The sequence below is a fragment of the Bos taurus genome, chromosome 7, assembly GCF_002263795.3.
Source record: "Bos taurus isolate L1 Dominette 01449 registration number 42190680 breed Hereford chromosome 7, ARS-UCD2.0, whole genome shotgun sequence".
Classification (NCBI taxonomy): Eukaryota; Metazoa; Chordata; class Mammalia; order Artiodactyla; family Bovidae; genus Bos; species Bos taurus.
The window spans coordinates 83140908-83159701 of NC_037334.1; the positions used below are offsets into that span (position 1 = coordinate 83140908).

The 18794-nt window shown below is 35.5% G+C and overlaps 1 protein-coding gene across 7 annotated transcripts in view; it reads left to right on the top strand.

The window, feature by feature from the left end:
* Nucleotides 1-18794, top strand: part of XRCC4 (X-ray repair cross complementing 4) — a 381115-nt gene that overhangs the window by 182006 nt on the left and 180315 nt on the right. For 4 of the 7 annotated variants that reach the window (NM_001081615.2, XM_010807593.4, XM_024994578.2 and 1 more), the window contains exon 7: nucleotides 6385-6532. In NM_001081615.2, coding sequence (NP_001075084.1) covers nucleotides 6385-6532 — 148 coding nt within the window. The other 3 variants (XM_059888371.1, XM_059888370.1, XM_010807594.4) reach the window with 2 other exon arrangements.

Sequence of the window (18794 nt, forward strand, 5' to 3'; positions counted from 1 at the left end):
AACCCAATTAGAACTTGAAATTCATCCCACAGCTCTCCTACTCACTATTTCAGCCATAATAAGTTAATTGGCAATAGTTTTTTTTTCCTTCTTTATTTCCTTGAAATAGTGAAAGACACATTGTTGTGACAAAGAAACTGATGATAATATTAAAAACTGAAAATTCTGGGTGTGGAATCTCAGGAAAAACAAAACAAAACTCTTTAGTCAATATCAAATTCAATATTCTTCTGCCTGGATTTGGAAGCTTGCAGATTTATTGAGCGTATCTCTGTATCTTTTTTTTCATTTAATCCTTCCCTGCATCCTATACTTAACCAATCTCGTTTCCTGCATTTTTTTCTCTCACGAACATTCCTCTATATAGGCCAAATTTCCTCTCATTTCCCTTTTAACATTTGTCATGCTTTCCAACTCTATTCAGATTCTTCCTCACAGCTAAAATGAGTATGTATTAAGTAAACTTCATGTAAATTGATTTTTTCCCTTCAAAATGGGATGTAAAACTTGTAAGTGAAGACTTTGTCACCCTTAAAATATGTAAAGTTATAAATAATATGGGCTTCCCAGGTGGCGCACTGGTAAAGAATCCACCTGCCAATGCAGGAGACTCAAGAGACTTGGGTTCAATCCTTGGGTCAGGAAGATCTGCTGGATAAGGAAATGGCAACTAACTCCAGTATTCTTGCCTGGAAAATTCCATGGACAGAGGAGCTTGGCAGGCTACAGCCCACGAGGTCCCAAAGAGTCCAACATGACTGAGCACAATGAGCATGAATAATATAGACATTTTGGAGGCTCCATAAAGTTTGACTTTGTGTGGATGTGGTTCAGACACCTTCTGCTGTATGTAAAACAGCTTTGCTTGTTTTGAGACCCAGAATCAATGTTCAAGGCATCTGGGGTCAGAATAAAGTATCCAGCCTTGAGACCAAATGAAATGTGAGGACCAAACATAAGCACAAGTAGTGGATAGAGGTGGGATGGTTCAAATTTGAGGAATGCTTGAAATGATCAATTAATAATATGTAGGTACCAGATATTGGAGTAGCACCTCTTTTTTTCCGGTTTCTGAAATTGCAGGGTGAAGAGGAAAGGACAGGATGGAAATTTTTCCTTTTAAAAGTCTATATAATTATTAACAAAACTTCATTTAAAGCCATATATAAATTAAGGGAATCTATTACAGTATGATTTGCTATTACATTTATATAGTAAGGGCTTCCCTGATGGCTCAGTGGTAAAGAATTCACCTGCAATGCAGGAGAGACGGGTTCCTGCATTCCTGGGTCAGGAAGATCCCCTGGAGGAGGAAATGGCAACTCACTTCAGTATTCTTGCCTGGAAAATTCCATGGACTGAGCACACACTCATGTATGTAATAAATTGAAGGGAAAGCTGTTTCTCATGGTGCAAAAACAAACCAAAAGAGGGATACATTTGGTTTAACCAGTAAATAAGTTTATATGGTAGCCCTTTTTCCTTACGGCAGTGTTACAGTGATCTACATTGTAATTGTGAAGAGAAATGTATAAAAATGGAGCAGTGAACTGAACTAAAACTCTTGGTTATACAGAACTCAAGTTCTTTGCAATACATCATAGTCCTCACCAAGAAGTTTAAACTGTAGAAATAATGATAGTAAATTATCAGATTAGGTTTTCTCACATATACAGTTGGCAACAAAGTGAAAAGTGAAAGTGAAGTTGCTCAGTTGTATCCGACTCTTAGCGACCCCATGGACTGCAGCCTACCAGGCTCCTCCGTCCATGGGATTTTCCAGGCAAGAGTACTGGAGTGGGTTGCCATTGCCTTCTCCGGGCAACTAAATATTTACTACCAAATATAAAATAATTCATTAACCTGCTCTATAAGCTTGAAGAAGTCCCAGCTGTATGTCCTTGAAGGTGTCCCAGTCACTCACTCATATCAAACCTTCACTTTTGACAAATATAAAGATTCCTGAGGTAGGAATGGCCGGTTTTCTTGGCATCAGACAACTGTAATCGTCCAGAAGTCACAACTAGACAGAAAACTACTTGAAGATTCAGGACAGTACATCATCTCTAAGAATAAATAGCCCTCATTAAATTCTTATAACCTGTCCATAAAATGGAGGGGAGTATCTCTAAAATGCTTTAGCCAATCTGTGTATCTAAAATGCCTCTAATTTTACTCATGAGAGCTAATATGCAGTATTCATCATGCTTGTTTTCATGCCTTGTTTTCACCAATAGATACACATTTTTGTCATCAGTTATTGACATGCAAATAACAAAGGTGCCTCTAGTAGCCTCCTCAAGTATATGGACTTTATTATTAGAATCCCACAAAATTGTTCCTGGTCTGTGATTCTTGCGTAGATGCAACACTCTTACTAATACACACCTTTAATCACATTGCATTTTAAAGTAAATTATTGGCATTATAAAAATAATATAACCATTCGACATATAAAATACGCTGTTGAGTGCCAAAGTGTAAGTTGTTATCTGGAGTTTTGGAATTAATGGCAGAACTTTTATGTAACTTTATTTTTTAAAAATTCACCTTACATTTTAATTTAAACTTAGCATTCTTTCCTCATAAATGTCCAACATGTAATTAAATGAAATCTTTCTCCATTTTACAAGTCTATCTACAGTTGAAACATCCTCTAACTCTGACACTTTTGCTAGTTTTATTCATGGACAAGATTGTACTTTGTTGATTGCTTATGCAGTTGATTAAACCCTGTATGAGAGCTGACTGGGTAAGAAATCAGGAAACCAAAATTATCTTCCTTAGTCGCCTCATAGCTTTATAAGAATAAAGGAATCATTCAGCTGGAATATGTTCAGAGAAACATCTGTTTTTTAAATTTATATTTCTTTACTCCCAATACATTTTAATAAAATAATGTATAAGAAATCAACTATAACTTATGTGTCTTTAAGCAGCTTTGGAAAGTAAAATATGCTTTGATGGGCATATTTTATCAAGAAATTTCTACCCACCAGGCAGAAATATTTTTTGATTGTCATAATGATAAAATATAAAAGCAAAAGCTGTGTGATTTGGGCAAGTGTCTTAACTTCTCTAAACTCTTGGTTTCCTCATAAGTAAAATGAAGTTCACAGATTTAAAGATTAATAAGATAATATTTTAAAAACCCATAGTAATGTGTCCAGTACTGCATTCTCAAAACTGGTAGTTATATCCAGGAAAAAAATTTAAGGAAAAAAAAAAAACATTTCTAGAGAGGGATCAGTAGTGTCCGAGTGATGTCAGGCCACTCAGAGAAGCTTGGACTACATAGAATGAGAACCTAAAATGCAGCATTTTCTAGAATGTGACATATGTACACCTGAACAACTATTCACTCTGCAAACTAACACACTAAAATTAATAGAGCTTTTGGAAGAAAAAGTTAAGGTTTGGGCAGAGCACTTAAAATCTGTGTAGTTTTACATTCTTGTTGTTAGTTCTGTAGTTATAATCCTAATAAAAATATTAACAGTTAGTAGATCTTTAACCTTTTCACCAAACGTCACAGTCACCTAAACCTTTGCGTCATCACTGCTGCTGCTGCTGCTAAGTCACTTCAGTCGTGTCCCACTCTGTGCAACCCCATAGACGGCAGCCCACCAGGCTCCCCTGTCCCTGGGATTCTCCAGACAAGAACACTGGAGTGAATTGCCATTTCCTTCTCCAATGCATGAAAGGGAAAAGTGAAAGTGAAGTTGCTCAGTCGTTTCCGACTCGTAGCGACCCCATAGACTGCAGCCTACCAGGCTCCTCCATCCATGGGATTTTCCAGGCAAGAGTACTGGAGTGGGGTGCCACTGCCTTCTCCGTGTGTCATCACAGTTCTACAGTTCCTCTTAAATGAAAGAGATGGGAATTACTGAACACATTTGATTACGCTAGTTTCTTCAAAAAGTTAAATGTCTGAGTAGAGATACAGGGAGAAATGTCTTCACAGATTCTTCAGTTCTAATTGCATCTTTGCAGAGAGCTTAACTTTTGAAAAGTGTAGGGTTCTTGATTTCACTAAACCAGCCCCTTTTTTAGTTCTAAAGGGATGGACTTGTATAGGATTTTTAGCCCTCATTTCTACTTCTTAAGGCTTTTATACATTGCTAAGTTTTTCTTTTTCATTGGGATGGAAGCTTGCTCCTGATCACTTTAAAACATTAACAAGCTGGGAAAAAAAATCATATGAACCAACAGGACAATCCAAAGTCCAAATTATGTTGATATTGTTCATTATTTACCAATAACAAAGGAGCTCTTTTATTTTACAGAAAAATGTGTGATAGCAGAATATACTATGTATTGAGTGAAAGAATATTTTGAATTCCCCTTAAGCTCTTTGCAATTAAGTTGTTAATAGAAAAAAAAGGAATATAAATCAAGCATATGTCTTTTGTTGCTTCTATTTCATGTATATCAAATATTTTTTAGGGTAATTTAGTGGGTTAGCCGCATTAGCAATATGCTAGTACTCTCTTCCATTTTTCTTGTATTTATTCCCTACAGTTGGCTGAGAAGTTTATGAAAATTATCTCTAGATCACTAATGGAAGTCTCCATTCCTGCTGATAATTGTTGTTTTCCTATCAGTTTGATTCATTATCCCTGTAGCAGTATCTCCCCCCAACCTCTTTAGATGTGCCTCTAATTCACTTTTATTTATGCATTTCAGAAGTTGTTGTTCAAGATAGGCAAAGACCATTTTGATCAAGTTGTTCCATATATACAATATATTTTAGGTTTTATATTGGTATTGAAATATTACATACTAACTACTCATTTCATCAAATTGAATAATCTTTTTTATTTATTTTTAATTGAAGAATGATTGCTTTACAATATTGTGTTGGTTTCCGCTATACCTCAACATGAATCAGCCATAGGTATACCTGTGTTCCCTCCCTCTTTAACCTCCCTTCTGCCTCCCACCACATCCCACTCCTCTAGGTTGTTACAGAGCTCCGATCTGAGTTACCTGAGTCATACAGAAAATTCCCATTGGCTCTCTGTGTTACATATGATAGTGTATCTGTTTCCGTGTTACTCTCTCCATTCATCCCACCCTGTCCTTCCTCTCCCCACCTGTGTCCATAAGCCTGTTCTCTATGTCTATGTCTCCATTGCTACCCTGCAAATAGGTTCATCAGTAACATCTTTCTAGATTCCATATATATGTGTTAATATATGATGCTTATTTTTATCTTTCTGACTTTTACTTCACTGTGTATAATAGGTTCTAGGTTCATTCACCCTGTTACAACTGACTCAAATGTGTTCCTTTTTATGACCGAGTAATATTCCATTGTATACATGTACCAAAGCTTCTTTAACCATTCCTCTCTTGATAGGCATCTAGGTTGCTTCCATGTCCTAGCTATTGTAAATAGTGCTGAAGTGAACATTAGGGTACATGTGTCTTCTTCAGTTTTAGTTTCCTCAGGGTATATGCCTAGTAGTGGGATTGCTGGGTCATATGGTAGTTTTATTCCTAGTTTTTTAAGGGATTCCCATATTGTCTTCCATAGTGGCTGTATCAATTTACATTCCCACCAACAGTACAAGAAGTTTCCTTTTTCCCCACACCCTCCTTAGCATTTATTGTTTGTAGATTTTTTGGATAATGGCCATTCTGACCAGGGTGAGGTGATATCTCATTCTAGTTTTCATTTTCATTTCTGTAATAATGAGCAGTGTTGAACATCTTTCCAGCATCTTTTCATGTGTTTGTTAGCCATCTGTTTGTCTTCTTTGGAGAAATTTCTGTTTAGGTCTTTTGCCCACTCTTTGATTGGGTTGTTTGTTTTCCTGGTATTGAGTTGTTTGAGCTGCTTGTATATTTTGTAAGTTAATCCTTTGTCAGTTGTTTCATTTGCTGTTATTTTCTTCCATTCCAAGGGGTGTCTTTTCACCTTGTTTATAGTTTCCTTTGCTATGCAAAAGCTTTTAAATTTAATTAGGTCCCACTTGTTTATTTTTGTTTTTATTTCCATTACTCTAAGAGGTGTGTCATAGAGGATCTCACTATGATTTATTTCAGAGAGTGGTTCTGCCTGTGTATTCCTTTAAGAGTTTTATAGTTTCTGGTCTTACATTTAGGTTTTTAATCTATTTTGAATTTATCTTTGTGTATGGTGTTCGGAAGTGTTCTAATTTCATTCTTTACATGTAGCTGTCCAGTTCTCCCAGTACCACTTATTGAAGAGACTGTCTTTTCCCTATTTGTATGTTCTTTGTCAAAGATAAGAAATCTAATAAATTTATAAAAATAGTTTTGCTCTATTTTAATTGTGTCACTTTATATAAGTACTAAAGCTGCAAATTAATACTGTACTCAAAAAATATACATAATTTTTATGTGATTTTATTTTAGCTACTGTAAGAAGAGATGATTCCATTATTTCAAGTCCTGATATCCCTGATATTGCACCAAGTAGAAAGAGGAGGCAACGGATGCAAAAAAATCTGGGGACAGAACCTAAAGTGGCCTCTCAGGAGCAACAGCTTCAAGAAAAGGAAAAGTAAGTCATCTTATTCTTTGCTAAGTAGTGAGGTGACATTAAAAGAATCTACATAGTCTTCAAATTATCTTTTTATTTCTGAACTTACTTCAGGCTATTTTTTAGAACAAAAATAATGATTTTGGAGATTGTAAAGTGTTTGGATCAATACATTTTCCCTGGTATTTAGTTAATTCCTATTAATATTTAGAGCAGATTTGCTAAAAAATATAGCAAATTTTTTTCTTGTGGTTTCTATGGATTAATTAGAAGTGGCATGCTTAGTCATTCAGTCATGTCTGACTCTTGGCAACCCCATGGACTACAGCCTGCCAGGCTCCTTTGTCCAAGGGGATTCTCCAGGCGAAAATACTGAAGTGGGTTGGCATGCCCTTCTCTAGGAGAAATGGCATGTAGGGTACTAAAAAATATTAAAATCCAGCTTGGGTTCACTAAAGTATTTTGATCTAATGTACTGCTTTGAAGAGACTCATAGAACATTCTACTTAGCCACTTGATTTCATTCTTCTTGATATTTTTTCAAGTAAAATGTCTCTTTGTAGTCATCTACTTATTTCTCTTAGATTTTGGAATTATACACTGAATTTGTGCTGTTTTTCACTTTTTGGTTCAGACTGTCCTCCTTCAGTAAACATCCCAAATTGGTTGTCATGAGTTGAGATGTTAGGATAACGAACATTTCATTGAGGCAAAAAGTCTGCATCAAACAGATTTGCGAAACATTGCCCTCACAAAATTTTTGTTTGGGAAATGTAATGATTTTTATGAAGAATATGTTATTACATGTACTGGGTTTATTATTTTTAAATTATTTCTTATGTAGTTTAAATTTTTCTCAGTTTTTATTTTGAATACGGCAAATAGAGTCTACATGAATAAATATTGTTGAAGTTCTCAAGAACTTTTGAAAGTGTAAAGGTACCCTGAGAGCATGAAGTTTAGAATTCTGATATGGACAAAGAGGATGCCAAGACAGGCACAGTCTATACCTTGAGGAAACTGAGCCTGACAGGAGAGAGGTTTCAAATTTCTTGATAAAAGTATCCATTGTACAGTTAGTAGTTGTATTGTTTTGTTTGTCTATTTATCATTGGGTTTTGTGTTTATGGTCGCATTACCATGGCATAATGAACCCTTATATCTGACTAAACTTAGCTGGGAAGCCTGACTTCATTACTTGCTTTCAATTTTAAGCATCTGCTGGATTTCAAACATTTATTGTCAGACGGTCGCAATGATATTTCCTCTATATCTCCTGCAGTAGCCTCTCAGTAGATTTTGCATTCATTGTATGACTTCCACATGATTTCACATCGTCTAAGGAAATGCATAGTAGATACAGTTTTTTGTTGAGAATAAATAATTTTGACTATGACTTGCCCACACTCATTGATTCATCCATTTGTGTATCTTTCTTTTATGTTTACATACTGAGCAAACTAGATACAGCCCCTGATGTCATAAAGCTTAGTCTACGTGAGAGAAAACAAACATTATTCATAGATATGAGGAATACAGTAGTGGAGTAGAGAGCAGAGATTTAGGCAGAGAAAGCAGCCTGTGAGCATGTACATAAGGGGGACTGTGTGAAGGTTGTGGGAATGGAGGTGGCACAGAACGGAGGGAGTACAGTGAGGCGGAGGCTCCTCAGAGGCCAGCCCAAGCTGGGCTGTGGAACCTTCTTAAAAATTAAGCTTTTTCTCATGTATATGATAGCATTTCTGTTTTGCACATCACAGAGGACTTTTCTTCTTGGGTTCCCTTGCTTTTTGCTTTTTGAGTTATTGAAATATTAGATTCACTAGATATCTCTGATATTTCATTCGTTACAGTGTCTTCTCACATATAGTCATTTAAACTTATATAAAGCTATTATACTTCATTTCGTTTTCATTTTTTAGCTCTGCTTTCAAACTGCTAAATGTTGTACAGTTTTGGATTCCCAATAATAAAACTCATTCTTCTGAAACACAGGAAACTAGAAAATTGAAAACATACTGAAACTTATGTAGAGTACTCACAGGGATAATAGTTTAATTTGGCATGTGTTAGCAGTCCTGAGGTGCAGAATTGTACTGACATTTTGCCTTTTTTTTTTTCCCTTTGGTAAATATGCAGGTTTTTTTTTCAGGAATATTTTTAGATCTTTTGATGATTTCCTGTTTTTAATAAGACTCTGAAATCCTTGAGTCTGGTATATATTGATAAATATTCATTAAAAATTCGAGTGTGACTAATCCAGTCAATATGATTTTACTTGGGGAACCCTCATCCTGTTCTATCGAATAGCATCAACACTAAGAGTTATTATTCAGTATAACCATCTGCTGTACACTCCTTGCTATTTACTCTCTTGCATCACTTGAAATTATGATTTGTAGAGTTGTTTGGTATGTCCTTTTAATTTTACATATTAAACAAAATGAACCAGCTAGCAAAGACTATAGAGACTGTGAAATTATTTTCATCCTTATACATACTGTATTAATATCATTAGATAAAATTCTGAGTATAAATAAAAACATGGCAAAATTATTTTCTATAAATATACAATGGCACAGTATGTATGTAAATTAACACTATATTCATTTAGCTTAAATTATTAATGCTTTTTCATGTAATAACAGAAAGAATTTTAATTTCAGGTTTTTCTAAATTTAGGAGCTCTTATTTTTTCAACATCCTGAAAAATCTAATATAATAAAAGTCTACTAATGCCATTGTGTTGGTATGACATGAAATCGCTGTGACTAGGTGGAATAGTTGTGTTATTTTAACAAAATGAATGACCCAGTCGTTATTCACTTGTTTGTCTAAATTGAGTCAGTGTCCCAGTCTTACTGAAATAAGCAGTTAACAAAATTAGCCAACTAACAAAATGCTCAGCCGAAATGATTTAATCAACACTTTAATGTCTGTAACTTCTTCAACTATTTCAGCCCATTTCTTCCCACCTAGAAATTATGCTTTACCTTCTAATAGCTGCTCTGTTTCTTATCTCTATAGATTCTCTATATCAAAAACAAGCTACTTTTAAGAGATACTGAAATTAGTATCTGAACAAGAGACCTATAAATGAAAACTTTGTCTCAGAGTCAGGGCTCCAGATCCTGGGAGAGGTGGCTAAGAAAAGAGCCAAACCCAAGTTACAGCCAAATAAGTTTGTGCTAGAGACCAAGACAAGGAGTCAAACACCAGGCTACACCATACAGACCTAGTTACCAGAACCTAGATATGAAGTTCTTAATAGAGCAGGAACAAGGATTATTGCAAATCTCAAGCAACTCTAACTTAACTTTGAGCTCTTCCTTAAATGACCCTTGACTAGAAAAAAGCATTAGCTTCTGTGGTCAAAAGAGCTGCTAAATATATAGGTAAGAACAAAATGCCTCTCGCTCTGAGATTTGGATAAGTGAGGAAAGAAAGTCAGATGTTTATTGAAGTTAAATGATATTGAGTACAGAAGTTATTCTTTATGATATCATTTACAGACTTCATTCTATACAATTATATAAGTGAAAGTGAAAGTGAAGTCACTCAGTCGTGTCTGACTCTTTGTGACCCCATGGACTGTAGCCCACCAGGCACAAAGGGTTTCATATTCAAATAAGTTTAAAAATTGCTGCACACCGTATCACAACAAACTTGGAAAATTCTTCCAGATATGGGAATACCAGACCACCTTCTCTGCCTCCTGAGAAATCTGTATGCAGGTCAAGAAGCAACAGTTAGAACCAGATGTGGAACAACAGACTGGTTCTAAATTGGGAAAGGAATACGTCAAGGCTGTATATTGTCACCCTGTTTGTTTAACTTATATGCAGAACATCATACGAAATGCCGGGCTGGATGAAGCACAAGCTGGATTCAAGATTGCCGGGGGATATATCAATAACCTCAGATACGCAGATGACACCACCCTTATGGCAGAAACCAAAGAAGAAATAAAGAGACTCTTGATGAAAGTGAAAGAGGAGAGTGAAAAAGTTGGCTTAAGACTTAACATTCAGAAAACTAAGATCATGGCATCTGGTCCCATCACTTCATGGCAAATAGATAAGGAAACAATGGAAACAGTGAGAGACTTTATTTTGGGGGGCTCCAAAATCACTGCAGATGGTGATTGCAGCCATGAAATTTAAAGACGCTTGCTCCTTGGAAGAAAAGCTATGACCAACCTAGACAGCATATTAAAAACCCTAACCTTTGCCAACAAAGGTCTGTCTAGTCAAAGCTGTGGTTTTTCCAGTAGTCATGTGTGGATGTGAGAGTTGGACTATAAAGAAAGCTGAGCGCCGAAGAATTGATGCTTTTGAACTATGGTATTGGAGAAGATGCTTCTGATTTTCTTGGACTGCAAGGAGATCCAACCAGTCAATCCTGAAGGAAATCAGTCCTGAATATTCATTGGAAGAACTGATGCTGAAGTTTCAGCTCCAATACTGTGGCCACCTGATGCGAAGAACTGACTCACTGGAAAAGGCCCTGATTCTGGGAAAGATTGAAGGTGGGAGAAGAAGGGGACGACAGAGGATGAGATGGTTGGATGGCATCACTGACTCGATAGACATGAGTCTGAGCAAGCTCCAGAAGTTGGTGATGGACAGGGAAGCGTGGCATGCTTGCAGGTCATGGGGTTTCAGAGAGTCGGACACAACCAAGTGACTGAACTGAACTGATATAGCTCCCATGCTCCATTATGCTCCAACCTCTAAAACTTTATAGTTTATATATTAATGAAGATTTATATATTAAAGGATCTAAAAAATCCATAGTAAATTATTCATTTGACTTGTTTAATCATTGTTCAAAAGTACTTGATGCATAGCACCCTCATGCAGTCCACCTCCCTCTCTCCCAAAAAGGGCTTAGTGACAGTCCAAGGGATAGCATTATTTTGAGCCATAGTTTGGGATATAAACTCTGAAAATTCTCAAACATCAGTGATTTTAAATATATAAGAAATTTCCAACCTTAATTAGAGTTTTAGGCATTAAATTTATCTCAAGAATGAAATTTTAGTTTGTATATTGGACCTTTTTCCCCACCTCCCGATCTTCCCATAAATCTACTACTTGTCCAGCTGTTTGATCATCTAGGAGCAGCAGGGTCATTTTCTAAGAGAATTGTAGTGGTTGGAACAAATTTGTACACCTCTAAAGGAAGGAGTCGGAGAAGGCGATGGCATCCCACTCCAGTACTCTTGCCTGGCAAATCCCATGGACAGAGGAGCCTGGTGGGCTGCAGTCCATGGGGTCGACAAGAGTCGGACACGACTGAGCGACTTCACTTTTACTTTTCACTTTCATGCATTGGAGAAGGAAATGGCAACCCACTCCAGTGTTCTTGCCTGGAGAATCCCAGGGACGGGGGAGTCTGGTGGGCTGCCGTCTCTGTGGTCGCACAGAGTCGGACACGACTGAAGTGACTTAGCAGCAGCAGCAGCAGCAAAGGAAGGAGTTGAACATTCTCAACTGCAAGATAAAACCATTAAAATAGTTTGGGCCAAAAGTACAAAAGAATACTTGTATAGTCTTTAGATAATTTTATATTCTCTTTATTCCTGTATGATAGATAGCAAGTAAAAATATATATGTTCACATATCTCAGGCGTGATTTTGTCTTCTTTGTGATGGATGTCTTCTGAAAACACAGAATTCGAAAACATTCTTCCAAACAACCTTAAACATATTGGTAATTTGTAACTTTTCACAGATGTTGCTTCTTGAACTATAAGGAAGAAGTTTTAACTGTGTGTTCTGAATCAGCCTTTCAGCAGTCCCATTTAGTAGTTGTGTAGCTGCAATATTTTAGGTGATTGGTGGGTTGTAAATCACGTGTGTGTGTGCACATTCATGGCAAATACATGCACACCCCTAGGTTAAGTTCATGATTTAATTATCCATGGTTGCACCATGTTATCATAGTCCATGTGGCTACACAGAGCAGGAAATGATGCAGCACATCTTAGCAGGTATTTCCTCACTTCTTTGGAGTGGAATGTGGTGTGCATTGCCACCACTGATACACTTTATATAGGATACAGTCTTCTTCTACTCAAAGAAGCTCTGTTCTTGCCTTTTAAACTAGAAGCTAACAGCATCATCTTGGATGAAATTGTACAATCCATGCACTTTTGTTTAGAGAAATAACTATACACATCAGGCTTTCCTGGCTCTGAACCAAAGTTCTCATTTTATACTCTGAGGGCGAACTTCTCTCTTGACGTCCTGCTTTTGCATTCCAATCCCCTATGATGAAAGGGACATCTTTTTTGGTGTTAGTTCTAGAAGTTCTTATAGGTCTTCACAGAACCGTTCAACTTCAGCTTCTTCAGCATTAGTAGTTGGGTCATAGACTTGGATTACTGTGATGTTGAATGGTTTGCATTGGGATCAAACCAAGATCATTCTGTAATTTTTGAGACTGTACACAAGTACTACATTTTGGACTTTTTGTTGACTATGAGGGCTACTCCATTTCTTCTAAGGGATTCTTGCCCACAGAAGTAGATGTAATGGTGATTTGAAATAAATTTGCCCATTAATTAAATTCTTGTTCATTAATTAAATTTGACCACATCCAGTTTACCTTGATTCATGGACCTAACATTCTATGCAATATTGTTCCTTACACATTGGACTTTACTTTCTCCACCTGACATATCCACAGCATAGTGCTGTTTCTGCTTTGGCCCAGCCTCTTCATTCTTTCTGGAGTTATTTCTCTGCTGTTCCCCAGTAGCATATTGGACACCCACTGACATGGGGGGAGGGCGGGGCTCATCATCCAATGTCGTATCCTTTTGCCTTTTCATGCTGTTCGTGGGGTTCTTGAAGCAAGAATATTGGAGTGGTTTACCATTGCTTAACCTTTAGAGATGTCTTTTTTCTATGATATTTACTGATTATTGGCATTTCATCTTTTGTTTATTATCTATCTATAATCTCAGCTTATTTTCAGTGGAGGTCTTTGTCCCCTACTGCTTCATTAAAAAATGTTACTTTTATGTTACCAAGAGTATCATTTGCCTTTTAATTAATATTAATGACATTTTTGTATTTATATGAGTTATTAGGCAAATCCATCTCTCCATAATAATGATAATATTTAACATTCATTGAATACTTATGATATAGACATTGTGGTAAACCCTTTATATTCCTTTTATATGTTTCACTAAACTATGCTCATTTTATAGATGGAAGATTGGACCTAGAGATATTAGATAACTTGCCTGAAGACAAAGCTGCATCTGTGATTTTGAATGTAGGATCATCTATTCCAAAGACCATACTTTTTAGCTACTTTATTATACTGGATAAATAATAACTGATATTTAGTTTGAATACTGTGTGCCAAAAGTTGTGTTAAGCACTTAAATTCCTTTAATTTCTTTAATTCTTACAACAACTCAATGAATTAGGGCCCTGTATTTTAAAAGGGAAGGAAAGTTATGACCAACCTAGATAGCATATTCAAAAGCAGAGACATTACTTTGCCAACAAAGGTTCGTCTAATCAAGGCTATGGTTTTTCCTGTGGTCATGTATGGATGTGAGAGTTGGACTGTGAAGAAGGCTGAGCGCCGAAGAATTGATGTTTTGCAACTGTGGTGCTGGAAAAGACTCTTGAGAGTCCCTTGGACTGCAAGGAGATCCAACTAGTCCATTCTGAAGGAGATCAGCCCTGGGATTTCTTTGGAAGGAATGATGCTAAAGCTGAAACTCCAGTACTTTGGCCACCTCATGTGAAGAGTTGACTTATTGGAAAAGACTCTGATGCTGGGAGGGATTGGGGGCAAGAGGAGAAGGGATGACAGAGGATGAGATGGCTGGATGGCATCACTGACTCAATGGACATGAGTCTCAGTGAACTCTGGGAGTTGGTGATGGACAGGGAGGCCTGGCGTGCTGCGATTCATGGGGTCCCAGAGTCGGACACGACTGAGCAACTGATCTGATCCGATTTTAAAAGGCCAGTAAATATGAGATGCAGTGACTTTCGACTGCTTGTTCAAAATTTCTGCAGTACACAGTAGAGATAGGACTGCATCTGTGAGTATAAAGAGTGGTTTGGTAATACCTCCTGCCTGCCTTTCAACATGGATATGAGGGTTAGATGAGATCCCATGTATGTAGCACTATCTAAGTAGTAAGCTCTAGGAATATGATGCATTGTTATTTTTAAAGCACTGTTTTCCCCAGGCTTTAGGCTAAATCTTGGAAATCTGTTCCTGGAAAGTAAACTGTATTTATGGAGTTTTTAAACCTTTAGTGTTTCCTTTCCTCATAATTCTTATGGAAATGAGGATCTCCAATAACCTTCTATATGTTAACTCAACAAATCTTTCTGCCCACTTAGCAGTCAATAAGATAATATTAAAGGACAATAACCAAAGTAGAAGACCAGGTTTTAGAAGCAAATGGGAAGACAGAAAGAGAGTAGAGGGAAGAGAGGAAGGGAGGAAAGAAGAAAAAAAGAAATGTGGGGGAAGGGAGAGAGGGAGTAAGGGTAGAAAGAAGGATTTATGTTTTATATATATATAATTTCTAACTCATTCAAAAATTTACTCATTTTAACAATTTATTTATTTATATCTGCCAATCTAGAATATGGTGGTTGACCAGCCTTTTCTTTCAAAAAGAATATGTAAAATAATTATGCTCCAATTAAATAAATTAATTAATTTTTAAAAAACCTGTTTTCATGTTTCTGCCTTGATTCTTAAGAAAATACCTAAAAATTTATTGTGTGCTTTTTTTTCTAGTTTAAACTTCAGTATATTTGATTTGTGTGTGCATGTGTGTATTTAATTTTTATGGATAATATAATTCATCAGATTCAAATATCTAATTCTTGAAGATTTTCGGTAACTGAACTTTAAACTTCTTCAGTGTCAAGTTAGGGACATTAAATGTTTGTGCAATTGCTATACGTTTACTTTAGTCATCATTAGCAAACCTCATTTTTTACACAACTTTAATTTTATCATAATGTTTATCTTAGTTGCAAAAGTAAATACAGTGGGGGTTTTAAAACGAGATAGGTTTTTATTAGCTTCACTGAGTGTTTACCTAACTGTTCAGACCGCGGTTTTCACTTTCCTTGCTGCGTGATTTGATTAATGGCCCCCTGGACTTGTTCCAGAATATACTGATTATGGTCAGTACATTTCAAAGATGATTTATTAATTGTGTTTGCAACTCAAAATAATTAAGTAAAGATTGATCATATGCATTATTATAGGTTTGCCAATAAAATCAGCAATTACACTTTAAGATAAAGGTTGCCCAAATGGCCATTTTTTAACTATACAGAAAGGACAAAATATTAATATTTAAAAAATATATACAGTATCAACCACAGTGTTGTGGCCTTTTACAGCATGATTATTAAATATGTGAGAAGCTTAGTCTTATAACATGTATTTTAAGTTCTTTTTTAACATAATTTCAAAATAATATGTTTCAATGGAGATTACATAGATGTTTAAATAAAGTATTTCCATGTTTATAACTCATTCTGGAAACAACCCTTACTACAATTCCCTCAGGCTATTACATGCATTTAGATTTCAAATTAGTGACAGACTTGGATTTCTGTTTTTAAAAAAATTTTAATAGGGAGCTGTTATAATCCTGTGTTTTAGGTAGAGGGACTTTATCACATATTTCATATATATTACGTTTCTATCACTTGAAAGACTTTCTCCCATAAAATTTTTCTAAATTTAGCTTGACAGTAGTTATTGTTTCAGGCATTTTAAGTACTCTATCAACACAGAATAAAGTGTAAATATTCATTATACCTGGTCAAAGGGGTTATTAATCAAAGGAAATGACTCCTTGTTCATAATTTATACTTTAATATTGAAAGAAATAGAGATATATTTATTTTTTCTTATTTGGCATACTATATTCAAAATTTAAGTTTTAACTGAAATTATATAACTTAAATCATCTACTGTGATATGTAACTAGATGTTAAATAGATATTTCTTTTGTATTAAAACACAAACTAAATAAAATGTTTTATCAAAATAGAATTGAAGACTGTTTCATGTTCTAAGCTTGTGTGAAAGTATAAACTACCCATGTCAAAATAAGAAAAGAGAAACTCACAAGTAATTGAGATCTTGGCAAACAGTAAAAACATCAAATATGAGAACAAGGTATAAGAAATGAATAAACAAAAAATCTAAATAAATTAAACATATATAACTATTCATAAGCATTATTTCATGATTTTGTTCAGTTTTGGTAAGCGGGTTCCTCTCTATCAGGAACAGAATGTTTAAATGTGTGGAGAAAGAGTCTGGAAGATTGGGGACCAGTGACCATATTATGAGATGCATAGAATGTAGATTAAACTAGCAACGTCGACAGAATTTGGGACTCCAGTGCTAAGCTGATTTACTTGAATTTCTTTTATGAATGCAACAATGACTTGCTAAACATTTTGAGCTAAAGGATCACAAAATGAACTGCACTTTAGGCAATTTTTTCTGGAAACCATGCATTTGAAGGAGGGAATGTTTTCAAATTGGCAGTGAAGCTAGGATATCACAGTGGGCCAAGAAAAATTATCTGAAGAAAAAATAATGATTGTAGGTATGAGCATGATTAAAAAAAAAGAAAGGGATGGATTGAGTAACACTTGAGGTTGCTATCCTTTTACTAGGGAAGAACTGGGAAGCCTCATCAGCTATTGAAAGCTATTTGTTAAACATTGTCTTTATAAAAGTAAGTCATCTGTCTTACTTTAGAAATCAGCCTACCACAAAGGCTGGATAAACAAAACTTGGTGGCCGTGGGCATTGACTTCCCAAAACTGGAAAAGTTTCTTTTGTCAGGCTGGCATATTTATACACTCAAGTATATAGACATACACTACATTAATTTTATATTATTTTACTTCTTTTTTAATTCAGTTTTTAACTTAATTTTTAGCATATAGGAAAGTATTTTAATCAGTAAACTATGTCTAAATCACATTTTGAAAAATGCTGTCATTCTCGAGTATGTACTATATATATAGCCTCTGAAAGCCTTCCTTGATGTAGCTGGTGTTCTTGTTAACCTCAATCCCAGAGAAATATTCCTTTCGGACATATATTTTCATTTCGGTTTGAAATTATGGGATTTTTCTCACTTGGAGATATATTCTACTTATGGACTACAGAGAAAAATCAACTTTTTCACTGCCACAATCTGTTATGGATATATCTTGATTTTATAAAGTGTTTTGCCTAGGGCCAAAAATACATAAATTTTGTAGGAATTTCCAGACTATAGGGGATAAAATAGGAATTGTATTCACAAATGAATTTGGCAAACTAATGAAGTTATGAGATAATGATATAAAGGCAAACAGACTTATATATCCAGAAACCATGAAAATAATACTTCTTTATTTATTGTGGTTTCTTTTTGGTTAAGCAATAAATGGCACATATAAAGCACAGAAACTATTAAAGAAAATATTTCATTTGTTCTTAACTGCTATATGTGGGAGTAAGACAAATGAAATTCTCCATGTTCTTACTGAATAATAACATTGTCTTTCAGTCTAAAGTATGCTTTTGGAGTCTTCATATAAACTGTTGGGAACATGCATGAGTAATTTCTAAAGGAGGAAAAAAACCCAGCCTAGGAAAGAAAATTTGCCATTATAGATTATCATTAGTTATGGCTACAGTCCTCTGTATCTTATCTCACCCTTAGTATAGTAATGGAGAACCCCTACGTGCCGAGTGCTATGCCTGGTGCTGGGGCTATAGCACCAAATAAGACAGACCAGGTACTCCCCCTGTGAGAGGATAGGATATAGTTGAAGAAATGGATCAGTAAGTAATTACAATCCAGCATGATAATGAAGCCATGTGACATAAGAGGTTCAGGTACATTTGGAATGCCTAACTAAATTGAATACAAATAACACAAAGTAAAAATTATTACCTTTTTTCCAGTTAACCCAGGATGGACGTACAAATAAATGACCGCAAATGAGAAAATATATTACATGTAGAGTTCAAAAATCCCCAAAGTTGGGGATTTAATGCAAATCATCCGTTACCAAAAAACTCTACAACTAGCATGATACCTGGTGCGTAGTAGGTACTCTATAATCATCAAGTAAATGAAGTAATAAACAGATCTCTAATGAGATACAAGAGATATTAAAGTAGATTTCACGTGGTTGAGTCTTCCTATTCTTGGTAAATGTTCCTACCGTGTACACAGTAATGACAGCCGAAATTA